This window comes from Bidens hawaiensis, unplaced genomic scaffold (assembly GCF_021521415.1).
Source record: "Bidens hawaiensis isolate Kalapana, Puna unplaced genomic scaffold, B.hawaiensis_p1.1 tig00010926_1, whole genome shotgun sequence".
Taxonomy (NCBI): Eukaryota; Viridiplantae; Streptophyta; class Magnoliopsida; order Asterales; family Asteraceae; genus Bidens; species Bidens hawaiensis.
Window position 1 is genome coordinate 455,679 of NW_027491844.1, and position 22,701 is coordinate 478,379.

General features: G+C 34.9%; 1 protein-coding gene across 1 annotated transcript; it reads left to right on the forward strand.

Moving 5' to 3' along the window:
• Positions 1-13,844: 13,844 nt before the first annotated feature.
• Positions 13,845-18,998, forward strand: LOC143536781 (hsp70-Hsp90 organizing protein 2-like). The gene is made up of 7 exons (XM_077030698.1): positions 13,845-14,767; positions 16,652-16,940; positions 17,730-17,815; positions 17,966-18,189; positions 18,525-18,591; positions 18,728-18,787; positions 18,879-18,998. Exons 1-7 carry the CDS (start codon positions 13,853-13,855, stop codon positions 18,990-18,992), a joined length of 1,755 nt encoding a protein of 584 aa, XP_076886813.1. The 5' UTR covers positions 13,845-13,852; the 3' UTR covers positions 18,993-18,998.
• Positions 18,999-22,701: the final 3,703 nt, after the last annotated feature.

Below are 22,701 nucleotides of genomic sequence, written 5' to 3' on the forward strand. Positions count from 1 at the left end.
GTAAGTCTACGCGAATTTGGTCTGTTTACGTCATGTTTGTTACAATACCGAAGCTAAAACAAAAAAACAATAAAAAAGGCATTCGGTCGATTTTCATTACTTTACTGAAAGTAAAACAAAAAAAAAACAAAATGACGTGAAAGCCTAGCATTGAGCATAACGATGGTGAGTCGACGCAAATCGGGCATTGCCGGTTACACTCGTTAACGTATAAAAATCGTTGGCAAAACCTGAGCGTAAAAACCCAAAAAATAAATTCGTTAAATTAACATATAAAAAATTAAATGTTCGATGTCAGGGTGGTGGTAAACCCCAGGAGTTGTCAATCTCGGGCATTGAGTCGGTAACTCAACACGAGTTTGGTCAGTTTCTGATATTTTCGTTTGGGTAGCAGGGCTAGAAAACGAAAAAAATATAAAAAATGAAGTGGACCAATGGGATGGCGTAAGTTGGTAAAATCGGGTGTTGTTAAAAGCCGAGTGTTGTCGGTCCTGGTCATTGAGACTACGAGTCTACGGGAATTTGTTCGGGTTTTCGTTATGTTCGTCACGGTACCGGAAAAAAAAATCAAAACAAAATTCAGGGACTAATACGGTGCCTCCATGTGGTCCAATGGGCAATATGCGACACCGAACTTTGTAATTGTTATATATAATAATGTTATAGCCATTCTCTTCGCATGAGTAACATTAACATATTTCATTTTTTTCTAAAAAATAAATGGCAAAATTACGTTAATTATCTTTAATGTTCATTAATTGCGTTAATTATCTTTTGTGTTCATTAACAGTTGCAGTTTTATTCCTTTACTAGGATAATAGCCCGTGCTACACACGGGTGGAAAACATATCAACAAACAATATAAAATATAAACTACGCATTCAGTCAACACAAATATTTGACATAAGTTTTTTACCCTCAGATGTTACAAAAGATGTTAAACTATATCTATAACATAAAAAGAAAATACTTTATAAATAAACAATGCAATAAATAAGAAATAATATAACATAAATGAACCATTAGACCTGAAAAAAAAATAAAAAACACATATTAGTAAAAGATTTTGTAATATTAATTGAAAACTGAGTTTACAAATACATACCAACTTTAAACTGTATCACATTAAGTTTTTGAAAATCTCTTTGTAAATAATTTTTTAATTTTTAAATGTTCCTAATTGTTCTAAAAAACGTTTTTTTCTTTTTTCATTTATAGTGTTTTTTATAAATAATTTTCAGAGATATCTATATTTTTATATCATTTTTCATATTATTTATTAATAAATAAATAAATAAAACTTAAAGAACATTCGGTTTGATCACCATTCACCGGCTCTTCTTCTTTCCTCAAGAGTAAATTAAATCATTGATAAGGTGGTTATTAATTGGAATAAATAGACTTAATCATGGAGTTAATTGCATTAATTTGAATAAATAGATTTAATTGCAGAATTAATTGAATTAAATTGGAATGCTTATTTTAATTTAGTGGATTAAAAATAATTATGAATATGTGGAAATTATTGATATGGAAATGTGATTACATAGAATCCTATGTGGATAGGCTAGAATAAGGACATGTGGATAGAATCATCTTGCTTTAATATATTAGTAAGATGTTCATAAAACACCATATTCATTCTTTACGTGCCTATCTGTTACACTTTTCATCTTTTAGACATCTCTGTTAGTTTTTTTGTTAAGTCAATTCATGTAAAACTAGAATATTGCCCCTCGTGTGTTGCGACGAGCGCTTGCACATATCTCGTTCTATTTTGGCTACATGAATAGTCTGTAACCGTAGTCAGGTCTACTTCGTTTCCCTTTCAAAACCCTGATTTTTATTAAACAAATATATTTATTTGTTTTCACAAAGCATCCTCTATGGAACCAAGGTTCAGCGGTCAAATTTCATAGTGGGAATGGATGCAACCACGGCTGGTTCAAGACCTGCAGCCCTGATGCTCTTGTTGGCATTGTGCTTCCAAATAGAGGTGCACAAACCGGTTTTTTTAAAAAAACCGGTTCGGTTATTAACCGGACTGGTTTTTTTTGGCCCGGAAAAAACCGGTTCGGTTAATAACCGGACCGGTTAATAACCGGTTTTTTCTGTCAAAACCCTAACCGGTCTAACCGGTTAGGACCGGTTTAGAAACCGGTTAATAAACCGGTTTTTTTATTAACCGGTTTTTTTTATTAACCGGTTTTTTTTTTTTTTTTTTTTTTTAAAATTTCGCTGTTTCAAATACGAATATTTGTTTTTTATATTTTGTACTTAATGAAGACCATTATTTTTTCACAATATAAACAAACCGGTAACTACAAGGCAAACCGGTAACTACAAGGCAAAACGGACTGACCGAAGCCATTCTTTGCTTTCGTTGTTAGGGTTCTTTGCTTGGAAGATGAGTATGAGTGTGTGTTGGTGAATGTGTTTTCAACAAACCAAAGATTAAAAACACATAACTTTCATTTATAGTTTTTACATTAAAAATACAAACATTAAATCGTTATCGCATATTCGTAACTCAAAAATACAAACATTAAATCATTAACACTGAAGAAATCTCTGCCAAGAACTGTTGTTCATGATTTAACTCAAAAATACAAACATTAAATCGTGAACTAGCAGATGCTCCTGTTGTTCCCAATCGCAGTTTGTTCATGATTTGCCTCCATGTTTGCTGTTTCTTTAACTAAATTAGAAAAATTCAAATCAACAAGTAAATAAGAGCACATATTAGGAAAAAGAATGCTTAGACACGATTACATGAACAACTTGCTGTTTCTTACTCATGATTTGCCTCCATGTTTGCTGTTTCTTTAACTAATTTTCTTCGCTACCCGATCCCGAGCTATTTCTTAGGTAATCGTCGTACGCGGCTTCTTCATCGGTCATTGGTTGAGTGTGTCCTTCATTGACCTCGTATTCATACAAGCCCGCTTCATACTCCATTTCCCCATCGAGTGAGCGTTGATGTTGTGCCCTATCTAAAGAGTCCAAGTAATCCTTGTAGCAAATCGACATCTCTATAGCTGGTGCAGTGAGTCGAGTCCTCCTAATCGATATAACCCTGCCAGAAACAGAAAAAGCAGACTCCGAAGCTACCGTGGAAGCTTGGACCGTTAGTAAATCTTTGGCCATGGCGGCGAGGATCGGAAACTCATCCTCCTTACCTCTCCACCAAGCCAGCAAATCAAGACTTCTAAATTCATCCGGAGTCATGTGTTTCACAAAGTTGGTACCACCATACCTTCCAAGTTCACTGCTTGGGGTGTTTACCCTTTGACGTTTACCAGCGTCTTCCCAAATCATGTAGTACAATTTCAAGGTCGGTTTGGGATTGAGATTGGGCAACAGCTCTTAACGAGTCATGAATTTGGGAAGACGACCCGTATTTTGTAAGGTAGACATCATACATGTTTGACAAGGTGGTGTTGAAAGCATTCTTTAAAGTTTGGCTATAATAGGGGTTTTGATCGTCGTTTAACCCAAGCTCATCACAAATTTTTTCTATTAAAGCTTCAACACCACCAACATTGATGCAAGGGTTTAACGCAGCAGCACATGTCAAAACAGCGGGTAGTTGTTGAAAATATTTTCTAAATTTTTCTTTCATTTTTACACCCATATCAAAATAAGGTGCACCCCTACAATCAAGTTCACTCAACTTTGTGCACATGACAGCAATTTTTGGTAAAGCAATGGGGCTTGTTGGATAGTAAACCCCGGATAAACTAGTTGTGCAAGATTTAAAAATTTGAAGGACCTCCGTAACGATCTCAATCAATAACCAGTTTCTAGGATCATATGGTGCACATTTACCCCTACTTGACAAAATTTGATGAAACGCAATTAATGATTCTTTTTGTTGGATGGCTTTCTCAAACATATTACAAGTCGAGTTTCATCTTGTTGGACAATCCCAATTTGGCCCCAACCATTGACAATTAGCTTCTACACAAAATTTTTTGTATCTTGAAAATGTTTTATTGTTGCTAAAAACATCTCGTAACATTCTTTTAAAACTGTTTCTTTGCGTTTCGATCACGTTTAACCCATCTTGCACGGCCAAGTTGATAATATGTGCAATGCATCGGCTATGAAAAAACGCTCCATCACAAATAGGTTTATACTTTAATTTTAAATGGCCAACCGCGGCCGTATTGTTGGACGCGTTATCAAACGAAATTGAAAAGATTTTATCTTCAATTTTGTATTGTCGAATGACTTTATCCAAGATTTGAAAAATATTTCTACCCGTGTGCGGGTAATCAAACAATTGAAACGCAACGGTTCGTTTCATCATTTGCCACGACTCGGGGTCAACCCAATGAGCCGTCACACAAATGTATGAGTCGGGCGAACCATGAGGTACCGACCAAACATCCGTTGTTAAGTTTACACCTGTTTGTAAGTTTGAAAAATATGAAATTAGTTCGGATTTAGCTTTTTTCCATGCTTTAAGACAATCTCTTCTAAGGGTCGAACGACTTACGTGTTGATAGCGTGGTTGAACATAGTTTTGCATCATCTCCGTGAATGAGGGTTGTCGAAGTGGTTGAAAGGAAGTGTTTGTTGAATCACAAAGTTTGAAAACTGTTGACGTACCGCTTCAACGTCGTACGTAAACACCCCTCCTTGATTCGTCATCTCCGGCTGCGAACTACTTCCCGCTTCGTCCTTCAAGGCCTTGCAAAAGCGCTGTTGTATATGCGCTTTTAAAGTGGAGTTTGCATCTTTGGCATAGAACTTCAAACAGTGCTTGCATCGAGCTTTTTGGCGACCGTTAGACAGTTCGCATAGGTCGAAATGTTGCCACACGTCTTGGTTTCGTTTCGTGGGGATGATCCGAACGACCGTTATGTCTGTGTTCGAGGCACCCATGTTGACAGATGAAGCAGCACTTTGGGAGGCCATGATAATAAGAGCGTATAATCGAGTATGAAATAAACGAGTACGAGTATGAAATAAACGACTACGAAATAAGAGCGTATGGAGTGGTAATGTGATATAATTGAGTGTGAGATAACAAAATAATCGCGTATGAAATAAACGTTTAGAGCTAGTAGAGTTGTATAATCGAGTGTGAGCTAACCTACCCAACCTAAACTATATATAGTTGTTTGTGGGGGTAAAATGTTAAAAAAAACGGCTAGAAATCAAGAAAAAACGGGCAAAAAAGGACCCAAACGGTCATATGGCCGTTTTATAACGGTCAAAAACCGGTTAACCTAAAAACCGGTTAACCGGTTAACGGTCAACCGGTTAACCTAAAAACCGGTTAAGGTTAACCGGTTTTTGACCGTTAACCGGTTAACCGGTTTTTAGGTTAACCGGTTTTTTAATAACCGGTTTTTAAATTTAACCGGTTTTTTTACTAACCGGTTCAATAACCGGTTTTTGTCCACGAATGAGTAACCGAAGTACTAACCGGCGGTTCAATAACCGGTCTAACCGGTTTTTTAATAACCGGTTTTTCTATTAACCGGTTTTCGGTTAAACCGACCAAACCGGTTCTATAACCGGTTTTTTTTGAACACCTCTACTTCCAAATGGTTATTAGAATAAAATCTTAATAACACAAACACAGTTACAAATTTCAACCAATGTAACAATCTAGGTATTAGAAATTGAAATCAATTTTAAAACCAAAAATGAACCATGTAAAGCAAGAAATCAGATATTGTTATTGCTTAAGAAATTCACCAACTCTATGACGAATTTATGGTCATCTCATCATCACCAAGTTATCGTGGCCAAAGAGGCTTAAATATCTTTAAAATTATCATCATAGCCAATACACAAAACTTATTATCATCAACATAGAAAGATGGCGGCTGTTGCCATAGACGGCCGAGCCGCCGGTAATGGCGGATTCTCTTCATCATCGGGTCAACGCAAATGGCTCAAAGCAATACACCGAGAACATAAGGCACCGCATGTTTCGACCCCGCCACAGATAGTCGGAGCCTCCAGCAACACGCTTCATATGGTTGTAAGCCATGCATAAAAAAAATGGGAACAATAGATGTTTATGAGTGACCATGAACTTCTCAATCAATACAGGACGCTCAATGATCATTAAATTATATAAATCAACATAAACAAATTATTGTATACGAAATCCATCACCTCTCCAATGAACCTAGGCTCATCATCGATTTATTGTGGCTAAGGAGGCTCAGATATCTCCAAAAGTATATCATAGCCAAAATACAAAACCTAACAAAACTTATAATCATCAACATACACATATGGCAGCCGCCATCATAGACGGCCAAAGCCGCCGGCAACGGCTGTGCAACACCCAGTCAGATTCTTATCATCATCGGGTCATAGAAAATTGTTTAAAGGAAGAAACGGAGAGCATAAGGCGTCACACATTTCGCTGCCGCCATAAGGAACCAAAGTCTATGGCAACGGAGAGGCAACGATCGTTTCCTTGTTTCTCTCTCTAGAACCCAATATAGTCTCAGATTCACTGCCGCTAGTAATCATCCACAGAGGCCATTGAGTCACAGGAGAAGGAGTGCAAAAAGAAAAAACTGAACAGGTGCCGCACATTCCGCAACTGCCATAGACAGTCGGAGCCGTCGGCAACGGTGGGGCAACTCTCGTCTCTTTGCTTCTCTCTCTAAAGCACACCCTTCGCCCCTCTTTCTCTATCTCCCTCTTTCACTCTCTAGATACATAACCATAGATCCGGCGTCGTCAATAATATAGATGGCAACCATGGAGTCGTCGAAGAGAAGACACGGCAGCCAAGAACTGAAGAGAGAGAGAGAGAGAGAGAGAGAGAGAATTAAGAAAGTGGGAAAAGTAAAGTGAAGTATAAGCAAGTGGATATGTTAGAAAGATAGAAGTGGAAGACACGTTGCAAAAGAAATACAATGAGCTGGCAGTAAGAACACGCTTCAAGTGGTGTAACCCATGCATAAAAAGTGGCAACAGTAGAACAATAGAAATCTATGAGTGGAATTAACTTCTCAATTATCTTAGAAATATATAAAAGAAACCTTTAAAAGCTTTCTGGTTGTTTTTTACGTTCTCTCAAGACACTAGATTGTTTTATTTGTAAATGAGGCTCTCATGCATTTAACCCGAATTCATGGGTTTGGGTCTCATCAAACCCATATAGCCCTTAAATGGTATAACATCTTATTAAATTAAAAATTAATCTCACCAAATATTTAATGCGAAAATCCTATAAAATAGGGATATACCAAAAATAAATATGCAGTTTTTTTTTTGAAAAAAAAAGAGATATTATTTATAATTAAGAAGTAATTTTATAGTAAAAAAAATAAGCGGGCCCCTGGGTCTCACCAAACCCACATATCTTTTAAACCGGGCTATAACATCTCATTTATTTGTGAAACCCTTTCATCATCAAATCATAAGTATATTATTAATTTCCTTACAATAAATAAAATTAAGATAAAAGAATATATAAAAATACTAGAAACGAATAGTGTAAAACAACCCTGTAATACGGGGGATAAAACTAGTTAATACACACACATATAATAGATGTGAGGGCAAATTTATTTACCCTCATTTCATGAAATTGTTTTAAACTTATTACCCTACCACCGAATTCACTCTCCGTTAGCATGCTAAAAAATTTAGTATGAACATTGTTTCATTCGATCATTCTTCAATTGGCTCCATATCCCCAAATCGATGTGAAGAAAATATGTTACCGTTTCATATTTGTTAGTAACATGATGAATCTGATGATAGTGAATTCTAAGTTACTGATTCAATTTCATAGAAAAGGTTGTAGGATTGTTCTTGTATGCCAAATGGCATATGGCCCACCCAAAATACATTTTCTTCTCTCATAATTTTCCCCTCACAAAAATATTCTTAAAGGTTCTTGTGAAAGAATCTAATCCCACCTTCTTTCCTCCCCATCATCATCTCTCTTCCACTTCATCTTCTCTCTCTTCTACAAACATCCAAGAATCTCTTATTGGAGATGATCTTAGAGATTGAATGTTCTTTTGATTCTAGAAATTGCATAATTGTATCCCACCTTAATTTTTTTTTGTTTATTTATTTTTTATTTTAATATGCATTAGGGAGGTTATTTCACTTCATTTCCAGACCATATGTATGTGAACAGTCACCTGCCCATGGTTTGTTAATATTTGGAATCCATTGTGCTTATGGCTGAACTTGCCTCCGATGGTGGATGTGAATCAATAAGAAGCTTATTGGGTTGTCATACTAAATTTGGACATGAGGAAAAAAAGAAGTAGAATTCAAACGATACATCTGGTCATTGTTTGGTCATCTGGAAGGTCAAAGAATTTGAGATAGTAAAAGCTGAAGCAAAACTTTGGTTGAGTATAAGACCTAGCTCTCCTGTTTACTTGTAACTTCAACATATACAAGTAACCAGTATATTGTTTTGTATTTTGATTGACGTTGCTTTTCTCGGCTTGCTTTGGGCTAAGTTAACCAGGTTTTGTAAATTAAATTAGCGTTTCAAAAAAAAAAACTTTCGTTGATTTGTTGGAAATTGTAAAGTTTGGTGTGCACATGTTTGAATTGATAAGGAAAAAGGTAGGTTAGGTAGATGGAGGGGCTACTTATTACCCAATACCAACTAGCTTTTGAACTTGTGAATTACACGAGATTTTTCAAATAATAAAAATAAGAAAGGCTCGTTATTGGAAATAGGGTGAGCAAGATAAGGGTCATACCCTTGAAACCCTTTTACCCGACTTATAAAACCTTTAATTAGACCCGAATATATAATATGGGTTGGGTAAAGGGTATTTAAATTTCACCTTAAAGGGTAAAAAAGTTTCAAGGGTCTGACCTTTTTTCAAACCCTTGACCTGTTTACTAGTTTATAGATAGATATACATCAGATTCACGATTAATCTGAAATGTAGGAGAGGTTTGCATTTTATATATGATTCATCATAAATTTTCCAACTACCAAGAAAAATAAAAATAAAAGGCCATACTACTGATTGGATATATATATATATATATGAAAATCACTGAATTGTTCTCTATATGTAATTTGTGAATGTGAATATTATTTGCATCGGTTTAAATGGTTGATAAACTTTCGAAGTTAGAGTTTACTGTGTTATTAAATAAAAGTATGATTGTTCTAGGATTCATTTATTAAAGTCAATATGAGATATGCAACTAGTAAATGCATAAAGGGAGTTGCAATTATTGCTTTAAAGGGGAAAAGGGTTGGACCATGAAACCCTTATTTATACCTGACCCTTTTATTGTTTAAATGGTAACATTTCTTCTTAAAAGGGTAAAGGGTCCGGGTAGGGTCTTACCCTTTGAACAGTCCTAATTGGAAAGAAATCCAAAAATGAACAAAATTAAAGGTAAAAAATAAATAATATATAGTATAAACAATAAGAAGTTTAGAATCTCAAATTTACAAATTAAAAAAAATCTTTTTATATACAATATTGAAATTGTGCTAACCATAACCTATGATTAATGGATAGCTATGATGAATGAGATGAAAGATTAAAGAATTAGAATGGAAATTGTAACCCATTTGCTAAAATTGTTTAGACACATGACCCATGGGCAACTATGATAAATAAGATGAGAGACATGAGAATTACAAAGGAAATTATAACCTGACCCATGACCCATAGATAGCTAGGTAGAATGAAATAAGAGATTAAATAATTAAAAGGAAAGTTATAACCCATTTGTCAAAACATGACCAATGGACATGCATGGTGAATGAAAAGAGAGATTAGAAGAATATGAGATAAATATTGGCCAAGAATGAATGTGTGATTGTCACATCATCTTTATTATTTTCTTTTATTTGTATACTAGTTTGAGGCCCGTGTATTACACGGGTAATTGATAAAAATTTTAAACTCTAGCCATTATGTGACATTCAGTCAACAAAATGATCATATATTATTAATACAGTTACAATTTACATTAAAATTGTAAAAATTAAATAAATAAAGTTACACAAATTTATTACAAATAAGTAAAAAAACTTCCTTGTACACTAATTTGTTGTTGTATTGGTGGGCATACATTATTTATCAAAAATCAAAATCTTTAGTCCATATGTTCTTGTAATTGATAAGATAACATATAGGTTTACTTGTAACTCTTGAGGTAGACACGTATAGTTGTCCATGTGACAAATTAGGTTCGTTCAAGTACAAACCAACCTTAAATAATGAAAAATATATCCATGAAACTAACAAAAAATATTCATACACATAAAATATCATACCTTTTAAACAATTAATATGATGTCATTTTAGATTATCTGTTCATGTTTATCCAAAAACCAGATTACCTAAACTTTGATGATATAATCATCCTTGGAATCTTTATAATCTGAAATTGATTGATCATGATAAATTTGTTGTCGTTAATATTGTGTGTATAACAAATTTTTAATTGATTTTATATTTTACAATTAAAAGTTGTATAATCAAGCAACATATAAAATCGAAAATTAAAATATAAAAAATGATTTGTTTCATTTCATATGAATGTAATTCGTATGAAAATGACAAAGACATAATAACATTAAGTTCATTGTTCAAATAACAGTGATTATTCTGAGTTAGAAGAATATTAGAAGATTTAAAGTTGCATAAAGTGAATGTGTGATTCTTATTTATAATAGTTCAAAGTATTGGATAAGGAATGCTTAAATTTTGAATACTAATCCCGTGTTATTAGTTAATATTATGAAAAATTGTTGAAATACTTAATTAATCGATATATATATTTTAACAACTTATAGAGAAAAAAGAATAAGAAGAAGAAGCAAAGATTTTGGATTTTATGAAAGCATGATAAATGACTTTTAACCTAATTAACTAATTTTTAAATTAATATAAAAACGGAATATCCTTGAAATGTAATGAGAAACATGATTAAATTACAAATAATAAGAAAAATAAAAATAAAAATAATAAATATCTCTATTAGGTTACACTATAATTAAAGTATGAATCTTAATAAATTTTTATAATACATTTTAATAATAAAAGTGTTATAACTGTAATTTTTTTAAAAAAATTTTATGTATAACTTTATTATTTTGAATATAAACCATAATAATAAGCACTTTAATTATGTACTAATCAACAAAAACACCAACGTAACCCTAATTCGTTGTATTTGTATAAAAATAGAATTAATAAGTTAATATAATATGAAAATTATGTAAAAACCTAACGAAAACGATATTCTATGAATCTAGGTTTCAATATCCTAAATGACTTTTGGAAACCGAAAATAGTGGGATGGGATTTTAATTGATTTTTTTTGTTTAAAAATTTGAATTTGAATACTTTTAATTAAGTAATTTGTCTTATAAGGCATACTAAATTAAATATATTTAAATGTATGAATCCAGTCATAAAATATATGTTTTGAAGCATTTGGTTCTAAGCTATGAAAGAAAATATTGAAAACTAAATATTGATCTTCTTATTACTAAAACCCTTTATATTATATAAAAGGTCAAATAAATAAATGACATATAGTTTATATAGTAAATTGTTATACATATGGATTGTAATTATAATATTCAACTTCAATGAATTAATTAAAGCTAAACACCAAGATTTATGTAATAGGTATTCTCCATGTTTGTAATATTTATACAAAATGTTTAGAGAAAATTAAAAAAATGCACATTTTACTAAGTTCAAATGCATATGGGAAAATTTTAAATCCAAATCTGAAACTAACCTTATATAAAATATTGTACACTGTTACTCGAATCCAAGTTTAAAAATAATTTGTAGTTTATTACCATACAAATCCAAATTCTTCGACAATGATGCGCCTTTATTTTCTTTAATTTGTAATTATCTGTGACTTGAAAATTTTATTCTAACAAGTCTACAACTTCATTGTTGAAATTTTTTTATTTTTTTATTTCACCATTAATGTTAATGAATGAATCGGTTAGGATTTACCTATAATAAAAAGAAACTTGAATTAATATATTGAAATGGTTTAAAGATAAGGGACCATATATTAAATAGGTTGAAAAAAGATGAGGATGGCTATAAGATTGACAAGTGACAAAATTAAGTAGTCTTTTATTATAATAGATAGATAGTTGGATAGTTGGATTGGATTGGCATAACAAGATTTAGATTTTGGCATTCATGTTTTAGATAGTGATTCGGATCATTAGAAGCTTGCTAATTATTTGAATGTGAACAATAGGGTTGTTGATGTGTATCTTAAACATGGAAATACAAATGTTACATAATCTTGCTCACACCCTAGTGGCAACCCTATATGTAATGTTTTAAAATCGGTATTTACTCGTATCAGATTGGACTAAAAAATGGTATAACTGGTTGAATCTTCCGGCTGAATAGTTTACCATGTAATTTCATATAAATACAACTTTAACTCTAAAATAATCAAAAAGTATATGATTTCATTATAAATATAATCCAAAAGTTAAATCAATTTAAAAATATAATACAAAAAACACACGATTTTCAAAAAGTACCCCAAAAGTTTACTCGTTTCAATGTTAATCGCTAGGTTAAAAATAATTTTTAGAAAATATGGGTCGCAAAATATCAAAAATCTTTTGGACTTAAAACCAGTATTTTAGGAAAAACCACCGGTTCGATGCTCTAGCAAACCATTCAAAAATACCGGGCACAAAAAACCAGCCTGGTATGCAAAACTCGGTATTACCGATTCAACCGGCCGGTATAAACCGGTTTTAAAAACACCGCCTATATGACTATCTTGGGCGGCATGGAGAAGCGAATGAAGTTGGAGAATCAAGCAACACAAAAAAAAAAACCATAGTTAACTAACGAAGATGGCTTTAAAATTATTTTCTTTACCTAAATAAGAACTAAAAAAATCCAGGGTAGATAAATTGAATTAGAAAAAAAAAATCATTAACTTACAATAAAAAAATTACCTTCAGTGAATCAAATTCCACATTCTCTAATTCTGCATCCCGAAAACCTTTTGTTGCTACAGCATATTACTCAACCGCTCGAATGATGGTTGTAGAAAATGGACATCGACATGAACAATAAACCAATATTAAATCATTGAATTCTTAAGAACTGATCGACATAGGCAACACGCATATAACTAATCAATAGAGATGCGAATAACAAAAGTAAAAGAGAAATTGATCGTAGACTAACATGATTAACAACGATTTGATACAGCGGGACATATACTACGATGATTATTGTAATTTTGTAACTGTACTAATCGATTATAAGCTTTAAAAGTAAGAACTTTATTTAATTAAATACAACATAGTAATGTATTTATTTACTAAAACAAATACAAGTTTGATAGTGGTGGAGTGGTAAAGGAAGAAACTTGATCTTTTATATGACCCAGTTTCGATTCCTTCCTCAGCATTTAGTTTCAGCATAACCGGGATGATGATGAAGAGTAAGCGAGTATTTGGCGTTCACTAACTAAATCCTTAAACTAAACGGGTTTTATCTCACCGCACTGTCATGCTTTCGGACGAGTGTTCACGAGCGTTGAAGTTAGTGAGAGTTTTTCCTGAGCTGAAAAACAACTATATCATCGAATTTAGCCAGAAGCAAATTTAGCCAGAAGCCAGCTTGAAGAATTCGTTAACCGTTAACAAAAAAAACTTTATTAAAATTTTTAACTACTTTAATTAGTTAATTAACAATATTCTTTTCTTGGCCAGAAGTCTCGAGAAGCTTTCTCATCCTCCCTTATAAACCCTAACCTCTCTCTCTCTCTCTCTCTCTTCAAACAATCAATCAGTCAAGTCTTCCGCCACTAATATCAATCAGATCACACACCAGCACCACCGTACCATATGGCCGACGAATCCAAAGCCAAGGGCAACGCCGCTTTCTCCGCCGGCAACTACACCGACGCCATCCGCCACTTCACCGACGCCATCAATCTCGCACCCACCAACCACGTCTTATACTCCAACCGCTCAGCCGCTTACGCCTCTTTAAACCAATTCTCCGAAGCCTTAACCGATGCCAAAAAGACCGTCGATCTCAAACCCGACTGGGCTAAAGGCTATTCTCGGCTCGGCGCGGCTCATCACGGCTTGCGCCAGTACGATGAAGCCGTGTTGGCGTATAATAAGGGTTTGGAAGTTGATCCCACTAACGAGACGTTGAAGTCTGGTCTGGCTGATGCTCAGTCGGCGGCTCAGGCGGCTTCGGGTTCGGGTTCGGGTAGGCCACGTGGGCCGCCGGCGGGTAATTTGTTTGGAGATGCGTTTGGGCCGGATATGTGGGCCAGGCTTACGGCTGACCCGTCGACGCGGCTGTACATGCAGCAGCCGGATTTTGTTAACATGATGAAGGATCTGCAACGAAACCCGAGCAATTTGAATTTGTATTTGCAGGATCAGAGGATTATGCAGGCGCTTAGTGTCTTGTTGAATGTCAAGATGCAGGCTCATGCTCCTGGTGATGATATGGAGATGCCGGATTCGCCTGTTAAGACGGAGTCCGTGGCCGAGAACACGAATACAAACACGCGAGAGGTGGAGCCGGAACCTGAGCTGGAGCCGATGGAGGTCTCGGAGGAGGAGAGGGAGGTTAAGGAGAGGAAAGCGCGGGCGCAGAAGGAGAAGGAGGCGGGGAATGCTGCTTATAAAAAGAAGGATTTTGAGACTGCGATAGAGCGTTATAGTAAGGCGATTGAGTTGGATGATGGGGATATTTCGTTTCTTACGAATAGGGCTGCGGTGTACTTGGAGATGGGGAAGGTATGTGTGACTTTTGTGAATGTGAAAAATGAGACTTTGATACATAGGGTGTCGATTGAAGTAGTTAGTAATTAAGTTAATTAATTTGTAGCATAACATTAAGTTTGTAGTCTTAAAGTGGTAAATCGGGGGCTTGCATATTATTTTTGTGCATAACTTCCGATTTTGTGAATGTTTGTGTTTGATTATGATTGCCATAAGGTTATAAGTGGCTTGCTTTTACTTTCACATCCTCGTAGCGGTTCAAATGTAGGCTATGTGCTTAGTTGTCTTAGGAATAGCGGAATAGTACTTGATCGTCATAGGCCAAGAAAAGGAAGGTCCGCAAAGCTAGCTGTCTTTTTATATTTTTCTTTCTCGGTTTTTTAAGTTATATTGGAGACATGGCTATATTTGTGAAGAGACTGATTGATGCCATAGTGGTTCAGAGGCAGCTTTTACATGTTTGGATATTATTGACGTGCTTATTATTCTCATCTCATAAAAGCTTAATGTCGGTAGTTTATCAAATTGTAAAAAACATCTGTGATTTGATCACGCAGTATGTGTTAGAAGCCCGATGCGTCACATCGGGGAGGGTGATGCACAATCATCTGGCAAAGGTTGGGGGAGATGACGGAGAGGATTGGAATGTGGTTATATTGCAGAAACCTTAAATTAAGTTATTAACATTATTAATTATATGGCTGTCGACCTGTCGTGATTTATGGTTTTTTAGAAATTATATGGCTGTCGACCTGTCGTGATTTATGGTTTTTTAGAAGGATGCTCTATAGGCTTGACTATAAGCTAAGTGAGTTGTTTAGCGAGTCCTTACATAGACCCTTTCATACCTTACGCATAGATTAGTCGATTACATGTACTTAAGCACTTGGTTTTTCCATTCTTCCTCATTTTCTTTCCACCATTAAGTAGATTTGTTAATTGATTTAGCATATTCGCATGAATCCACTTGCGAAATATGTCGCTGGGTAAGGCCATTAATAAACAAGATTTGGCATTTCATCCATTTCTTTCAATTTGACGTCATTCACACTCCAAAAAGTTTCCATCTATTGGGATGAACAAGGATGGGATGTTAGGAGTGTTTTCACTTGCTGGAACGCACGGTATTTCCATAACTGGAACATGTCGTTTCGTACAACAGATTCATAAATGATATAAGTTATGACAATGTCTATATTGTGAGGATTGATCATTCTTATTCTCCGTTGATGATCTTTTACTAAAGTGGGGGTTGGATATTGAATAATTTCTTGATCTGTAACTTTTTGTTACCTAACATGTCATTACTTCATCTGTGTCTCAATTCTTGAAGAAAGTAAATCCTTTGCTGCGGTTGATTCATCCTCAAACCAATACCTGCTGTCGTTGCCGAAAAGATCCAGGAAGAACGACGACATACAGAACTTTGATTTTCAAGAAGTTTGTTTTTTTTCTTGTGGATATTGCTTAATATACTGTTATTATTACTATGTTTATATTTTTAATCCCCTATGCTTGATATGATATAAATATTGCCAAAATATCATATCTAACGTAGGCGATTAGTTAAAAGATATAAACATAATAATATAATATATCTAGCAATATCCGCATAGGGAAAAAGAGACTTCTTGGCCATCAGAATTTTGTTGGCATTCTTTTTCTTGATCTTTTCGGTCACGACATAATCAGGTGTCGGGTTTGTGGATGAATTAATTGCTGCAGGGGATTTACTGTTCCTAAGAGTTGAGACACACATGGATGAATCAAATGCAAGTGGTTGTTTTAAGTGTTCAATATCTTATTGAGGTTGTTGTATATCTGTGGTTGAGAATGATATATGCATTGAATGATTGTTGTTTGCAAGTGTTATACAAACCTTTTTTCTGTTATTTGCAGTATGATGAATGCATTAAAGATTGTGAAAAAGCTGTAGAGAGAGGAAGAGAGCTCAGGTCAGATTATAAGATGGTTGCAAGAGCTTTAACAAGAAAAGGCACTGCTTTGGTTAAAATGGCGAAAACCTCGAAAGACTTTGAACCCGCAATTGAGACTTTCCAGAAAGCTCTTACTGAGCATCGCAATCCGGATACCTTGAAAAAGCTCAATGATGCAGAGAGAGCAAAGAAGGAATTGGAGCAACAAGAGTATTATGACCCTGAACTTGCTGAAAAAGAGCGCGAAAAAGGTTAGTTTGATTTTTAAGTTGTCTATATTTGATCAGATTGCTTTAAAAACAGCTAAAATGGGAATGAGTCAAACTTAATGAGCTGAGTTGAGACTGATTTCACTTGGCTTGAGCTCAGCTTGTTTCGTGCTTTACTTCTAAAGCTTTAGCGTGGCTCGTGAGTAGTTTATGGATAGTTTCTATATATATGATATAGTTGTTTTTATCATAATTTTATATATTATAACAATCATTGTGAACAAACAAACAGACGTACCCTGTAAAATCTCATTAATAGCAAGCTATTAGTAGGGCTTGGGTATTATAATAGTTTATTATATAAATATATATTTAGTATATATATTATTTAGAAGTCTATATAGATAGTAGGCTCGTTCAGGCTAGCAAACCCGCTGGAGCTCGATAAGTGAGGGTCGAGCTTGCTTATTTCTAGGCTCAAGCATGTTTAGGCTAGGCTCGATTTTAGCTTTTAGCGATGTGATCTCAAGAAGCTTATGAGTGGCTTGGCTCGTTTAAACCCCTAAGTTCTTAAAAATAAGAAATTAGATAGTTATTGCAGCGGTCACTAAAACATGATATTTAAAAAGCGGGCAGAAAGTGTTTTATGGTCAACTGCAGCTGAGCAACCTGTTTTGTCCAGAATACGTTTTGAAACTTTACCCTACAGTCTACACCTTACTTTGCCTCATCTTTGGTTATTGGTTATCCTTGGCTTTTGTAGTGTACCTATTTTACTTTTTCATATTGCTTTTAGATGTTCATGATGATTGAGTTACAATCGACTTTCAGGAAATGAATGCTTCAAAGACCAGAAATACCCGGAGGCTATTAAGCACTACACAGAAGCTTTGCGAAGAAATCCCAAAGATGCAAAGGTATAACTTTTGGATCTTGATATAGTTCTTTGTTGGTTATGTGCCCACATAAAGGGTGAAGCTTATTTACAGTACATAAAAGTTTTGCAATTCGTAAAAATGGTTGTTTTGAAGTATCACTCAATGAAAATTGTGTTTGTTTGTTCACAGGCATACAGTAATAGAGCTGCGAGCTACACAAAACTTGGGGCGATGCCTGAAGGTCTGAAAGATGCAGAGAAATGCATAGAGATTGATCCAAAATTCTCGAAAGGGTACACCCGGAAAGGTGCAATTCAGTTTTTCATGAAAGAATTTGATAAAGCTTTAGAGACCTACCAGGAGGGATTAAAACATGATCCTCAAAATCCCGAGTTGCTTGAAGGTGTCAGGAGGTATAGTCACAACCTATATATTTTTGTGTGTGTTTTAGGGGTGCCAATTATTAACTGTTTTATTTATTAATTGTTGATGATACAGATAATTATTTAATGGCGCCAATTATTTAAGGATTTTATTATTAATTTTATCTTTGTAGAATGTTAATTAATTTTCAAAGATTTTTATTATTAATTTTATCTTTGTAGCATGTAATTCATTTATTTACAAAACTGCTTTAAAAATTGGACACCAGTGTTTTTGGGTCAACCCACATAAAAATTATTTGTTTTGACCAATTTTGCCAATTCAACCTGTTTTGACCAATCAGTTGATTTCTTGTTATTTTCAGCTGCATTCAGCAGATTAACCGAGCTACCCGTGGGGACTTGACAGCTGATGAGCTAAAAGAGAGACAGGTATGCACTAAAAAGTTAATTTTAGTTTAAATGTACATTTCTTAATTATTGAAAATTTAGCAGTACCAATCTGAATAATTATCTTACAGAAAGGGTTGTTGCGTGCTTAATTCCTATAATCGTTATTTGTTTGCAGGCAAAGGCTATGCAAGATCCGGAAATTCAGAATATTCTTACAGATCCTGTTATGGCGCAAGTATGTTTTGTTTTGTGTTGTTCTTTTGGTAAAAGCTTGTTTGTAAAATGTTGGTTTTTTACATTACATGCACTTGTTGCTTGTTGAGCAGGTTTTGAAAGACCTTCAAGAGAACCCGAAGGCTGCACAGGATCACATGAAGAATCCTTCTGTGATGAACAAGATTCAGAAGCTGATCACTGCTGGAATTGTGCAAATGAGATAATGATGTTGATTCATGGTTTTGGTTTTGTTTGTTTCTATTGGGGGTGGTTTCAGTTAAATCACGATTAAAACTGGTCAATGTTCTGGTGCTAATGTTGAGGGATAAATGATTTTGGTTTTTGCAACTTTTGGATTTAATTCATTAGCGTGTCTTGTTTGTCATCTTTCCTTTAACGTGGTGCTTGTGGTCAAACATTAATCGTATGCATACCAGCACATGAACATGCTATTTCTTAAAATGTCCTGATTCGTTTTTTTTACCAACGTTAGAAACGAAACCCATGAGGTTAACGTTCAATTTTTCCTTTATAGAGTTTGTTTTTTTATAGTTAGAGAAGTAGATGTAGCCTCCTTAGTAGAGGCGTTAAAAAAAACTGGTTTGGGACCGTTCATGGCATACCGACCCGAACCGGTAGCAGGTTTAACCCAAACTGGTTCATGAACCGACCCAAACCGTCGGTTTTGGTATCGGTTCCCTCTTTTAACAACCAAAAATTGAGTTGGTTTGAGGAAAACTTATTTGAAACCGGCTAAAACCGGTTCTAAACCGGATCGAATCGATCTGGACTAGGTTGGCCTCTCTTGCTTCTAAAATGGTTTATAAACCAAACCACTAGGTAACCAAACCAGCTTGGTTTAGGAAAAAAATTGGTTTTGTTCACCTCTAGTCCTTGAGTGGAAGGGGCATTTTACTTGGCCCATCCGAGTACGTGGAAAACCACCTCACTTTGGCCAAGTAGTTTGGAGCGAGTATACGTACTCGGGTGGAGTAGACGGATTTTAGTTGGGATGGTTTTGGTTGATTTGAAATGACTCCATCCTATTGGTTAATTATTGAGTATTTTGATACACCACATCCTATTTGTTTTGATGTGATGCTATCCTATTGATATTGATGCCTTAGAGTGAGTAGTTTTAATCAACCCCCACTCTTAGTGTCCACTTAATTGTCATTTTTGGGTTTGTAATGTCACAAATTTGTAGAGTTTGTATAAAGTAATTATATTATACATAAATTTAATTTGCAACTTCTTAATGCATTTCTTACCTGTACTGCATGTTTTAGTGGGCATATAGAGTATGTTTAAGATGCTGTACTCTGTATTTCAACCTCCCCCTTACAATTATGCTAATCATCGGAGGCCTTACTTCATTAATCATGCTTTCCACCGCCGCTCACATCATCCAATAGCTTTCCTCCAAAGCCACATGAGGTGATTAAATCATCCTGATGCAATCACTCGGCTCATGCTTTACTTTGTCAATTCTCTCTCTGATGCAATCCTCCAAAGTCTGATGGAGTGATTGTTTGGTGGCGGTGGTTAGGGTTTATGACTTAAAATCCCATGTTGGAGTGTATCCTGCATTCTTAATAAAGCACTACAGTTTGGTTTGATTTAGTATTCTACATGAAGCTTTGTTATCACCAAAGCCCGACCAGATTTTGTTGTGTAGTGACGAATAAGGTCATACTTTGGTCTGTAACTCTTACATTTTAATTTTCAAAGAGCGATAGCATTGACTCTTCATAGCAACTTTGCAAAGTCATAGATAATGTTCTTCATTCTTTGATTTTATAGAATTTCAAAGTTTATATCATGCATGAAGCAGTTTGGTGTTGTCATCATTGGTTGAGAGCGGTGTCCGTAGTGCATTCTCCGAATACGATTGTTTTTGGGTTCCATATTTTGGAATAGAGTGCTAGGCAGTCATGTTGTGAATTTGAATGAATTCATTATTATTCAAGTGTAGCAACTTGAATAATCTGGGGGGATTGACTTTGACTTGGGTTGCGACTTTTCAATCTATTCACCTTTGAAAATTTGTAGCCTATGATGCATTGCTGAGGTTAAGAGTCTATCATGGTCACGTGAGGCTCCATTGCTAACAACTTTGTTACTTGAATTTACGAGGCAATTAATGATGTGTATTTGAGCCTGCTACATCGATACCACTGAGGTTCAGCAATGATATGATGATTGTCTTAGATTGGCAACTGAGATGGCTTCACACAAGCAACCAAATATATTGCCTCCTTGATTCTGAGCCTGAACTTGCAGTTAATTTTAGTTTTGGCTAACGATTCATATCTATGGCATTCATGATTACCACCGAATGGCTATAAAATGTGGTGGTTATGTGTACACATGTGGGTTAAATATGCGCGCAATGATCATTACGACTTACGACATTACAGCCACAACTTTTGAGCTCATATGTTGCAGTTCATTGTTTTGGTGTTGGTTGTTTTGGCCGTGTGTGCTTTTGTGAACCGTGGGTGCTTTTGTGTTTTCTGGTCCTCTTTGTTTGTCACTTCGGCAGATGGCACTTAGGTGATGTAACTCGGTGGCTCCTCACGAATCATTCTATTGCCTGCGGCTTTCCGGCCTATTGTTAATAGATTTTCAACCTTTTATTCTAATTTTGGGCTTTTGTACTGTAATTCCAAATATTGTGTTTTTTTTTTTTTTTTTTTTTTTTTTTTTGTGATTTATGGGTCACTTTGATTAGTTTTGTCTTTGAAATGGATAACCACAGGTGATGCTGCAAATGTTTTATTTTCTTTTATTTTTAAAAAGTGGCAAACAATCATAAGGCGTATGAATCTGACTATGGTGATTAGCATTTAGCATAGCATTCAATGACCTTAAATCAGATTTGATCAGTGTTTGATAGTTTATGATTATTAAGATTGTTGATGGAAGATTTAAATGTACCGGTACTGAAATATTTGTCTCGGTACCAGTATTTAAGGTAAAATTTGGAAAATATCAGTACCTTTACCTTAAATACTGGTACGGTACCGATACCGAAACTCAAAACTTTGGTACCAACTGCTGAATCGGTACCAAATCAGTACCAGCACCGAATTTGCTCATCGCTAAGCTCAAGTGTGTCAACAATCCTTAAGTTGTTTCTTTTTATCATACACATACTTTTTTGCATACACATACTTTTTAACCTACTGTGGCGTTTTCATGTACTGTACACGCATTTAGGTTCCTCCAGGTGCAAAATGCCTCGACGATCTGCCAGCACCAAAATATATGAAGTCAGAGAGACTTTTCCTGTCTTCTGATTATGTAAATGGAGTATTTTCCATAATCATATTAAAACTCATTACTTAATTGCTATGTATAAGAATATGCTTGACGTATTTGTACTTGGACTTTTATTTTTTTGCTTGTAATTTTTTTTTTCGGTATAATGGCTTCCATCGAGAGGCGTTATTTGAGATGATAATGTTTGTCAAAACATCTGTGGATTTTTTTTTTCTGTTTCGCATACCTTGACACAACCCAGCGCAACACACGGGTACTATATACCAGTTAATAATATCTTCTTCACGAATTCATTTCCAATGACTTAACAAAACCAAGCAAGCCTAAGGCCATCTCCACTCTCCCCCACACCTGCCACCACAAATCAATCCCCAAGCACACCCTCATCAGAATCATAAACATACGGTTAAACATGATGTTCACCACAAAGATGAGTATCTCACGGTGATGATTAGTAGTGTTTTTTTTTTCCTTTCATGTGAGTCAATCGAGTGGCTTAACCAAAATTTTATAGGGGGCAGGGGTAGAGACTGTTGAAAAAAAAATTCACAGTCAACATGTTGGCAATTTTTGTTATTTCTGTTAACTAAGGATTAAATAGTTAATAAATAAAATTCAACCAAAATTTATAACAGACATTCATTGGCT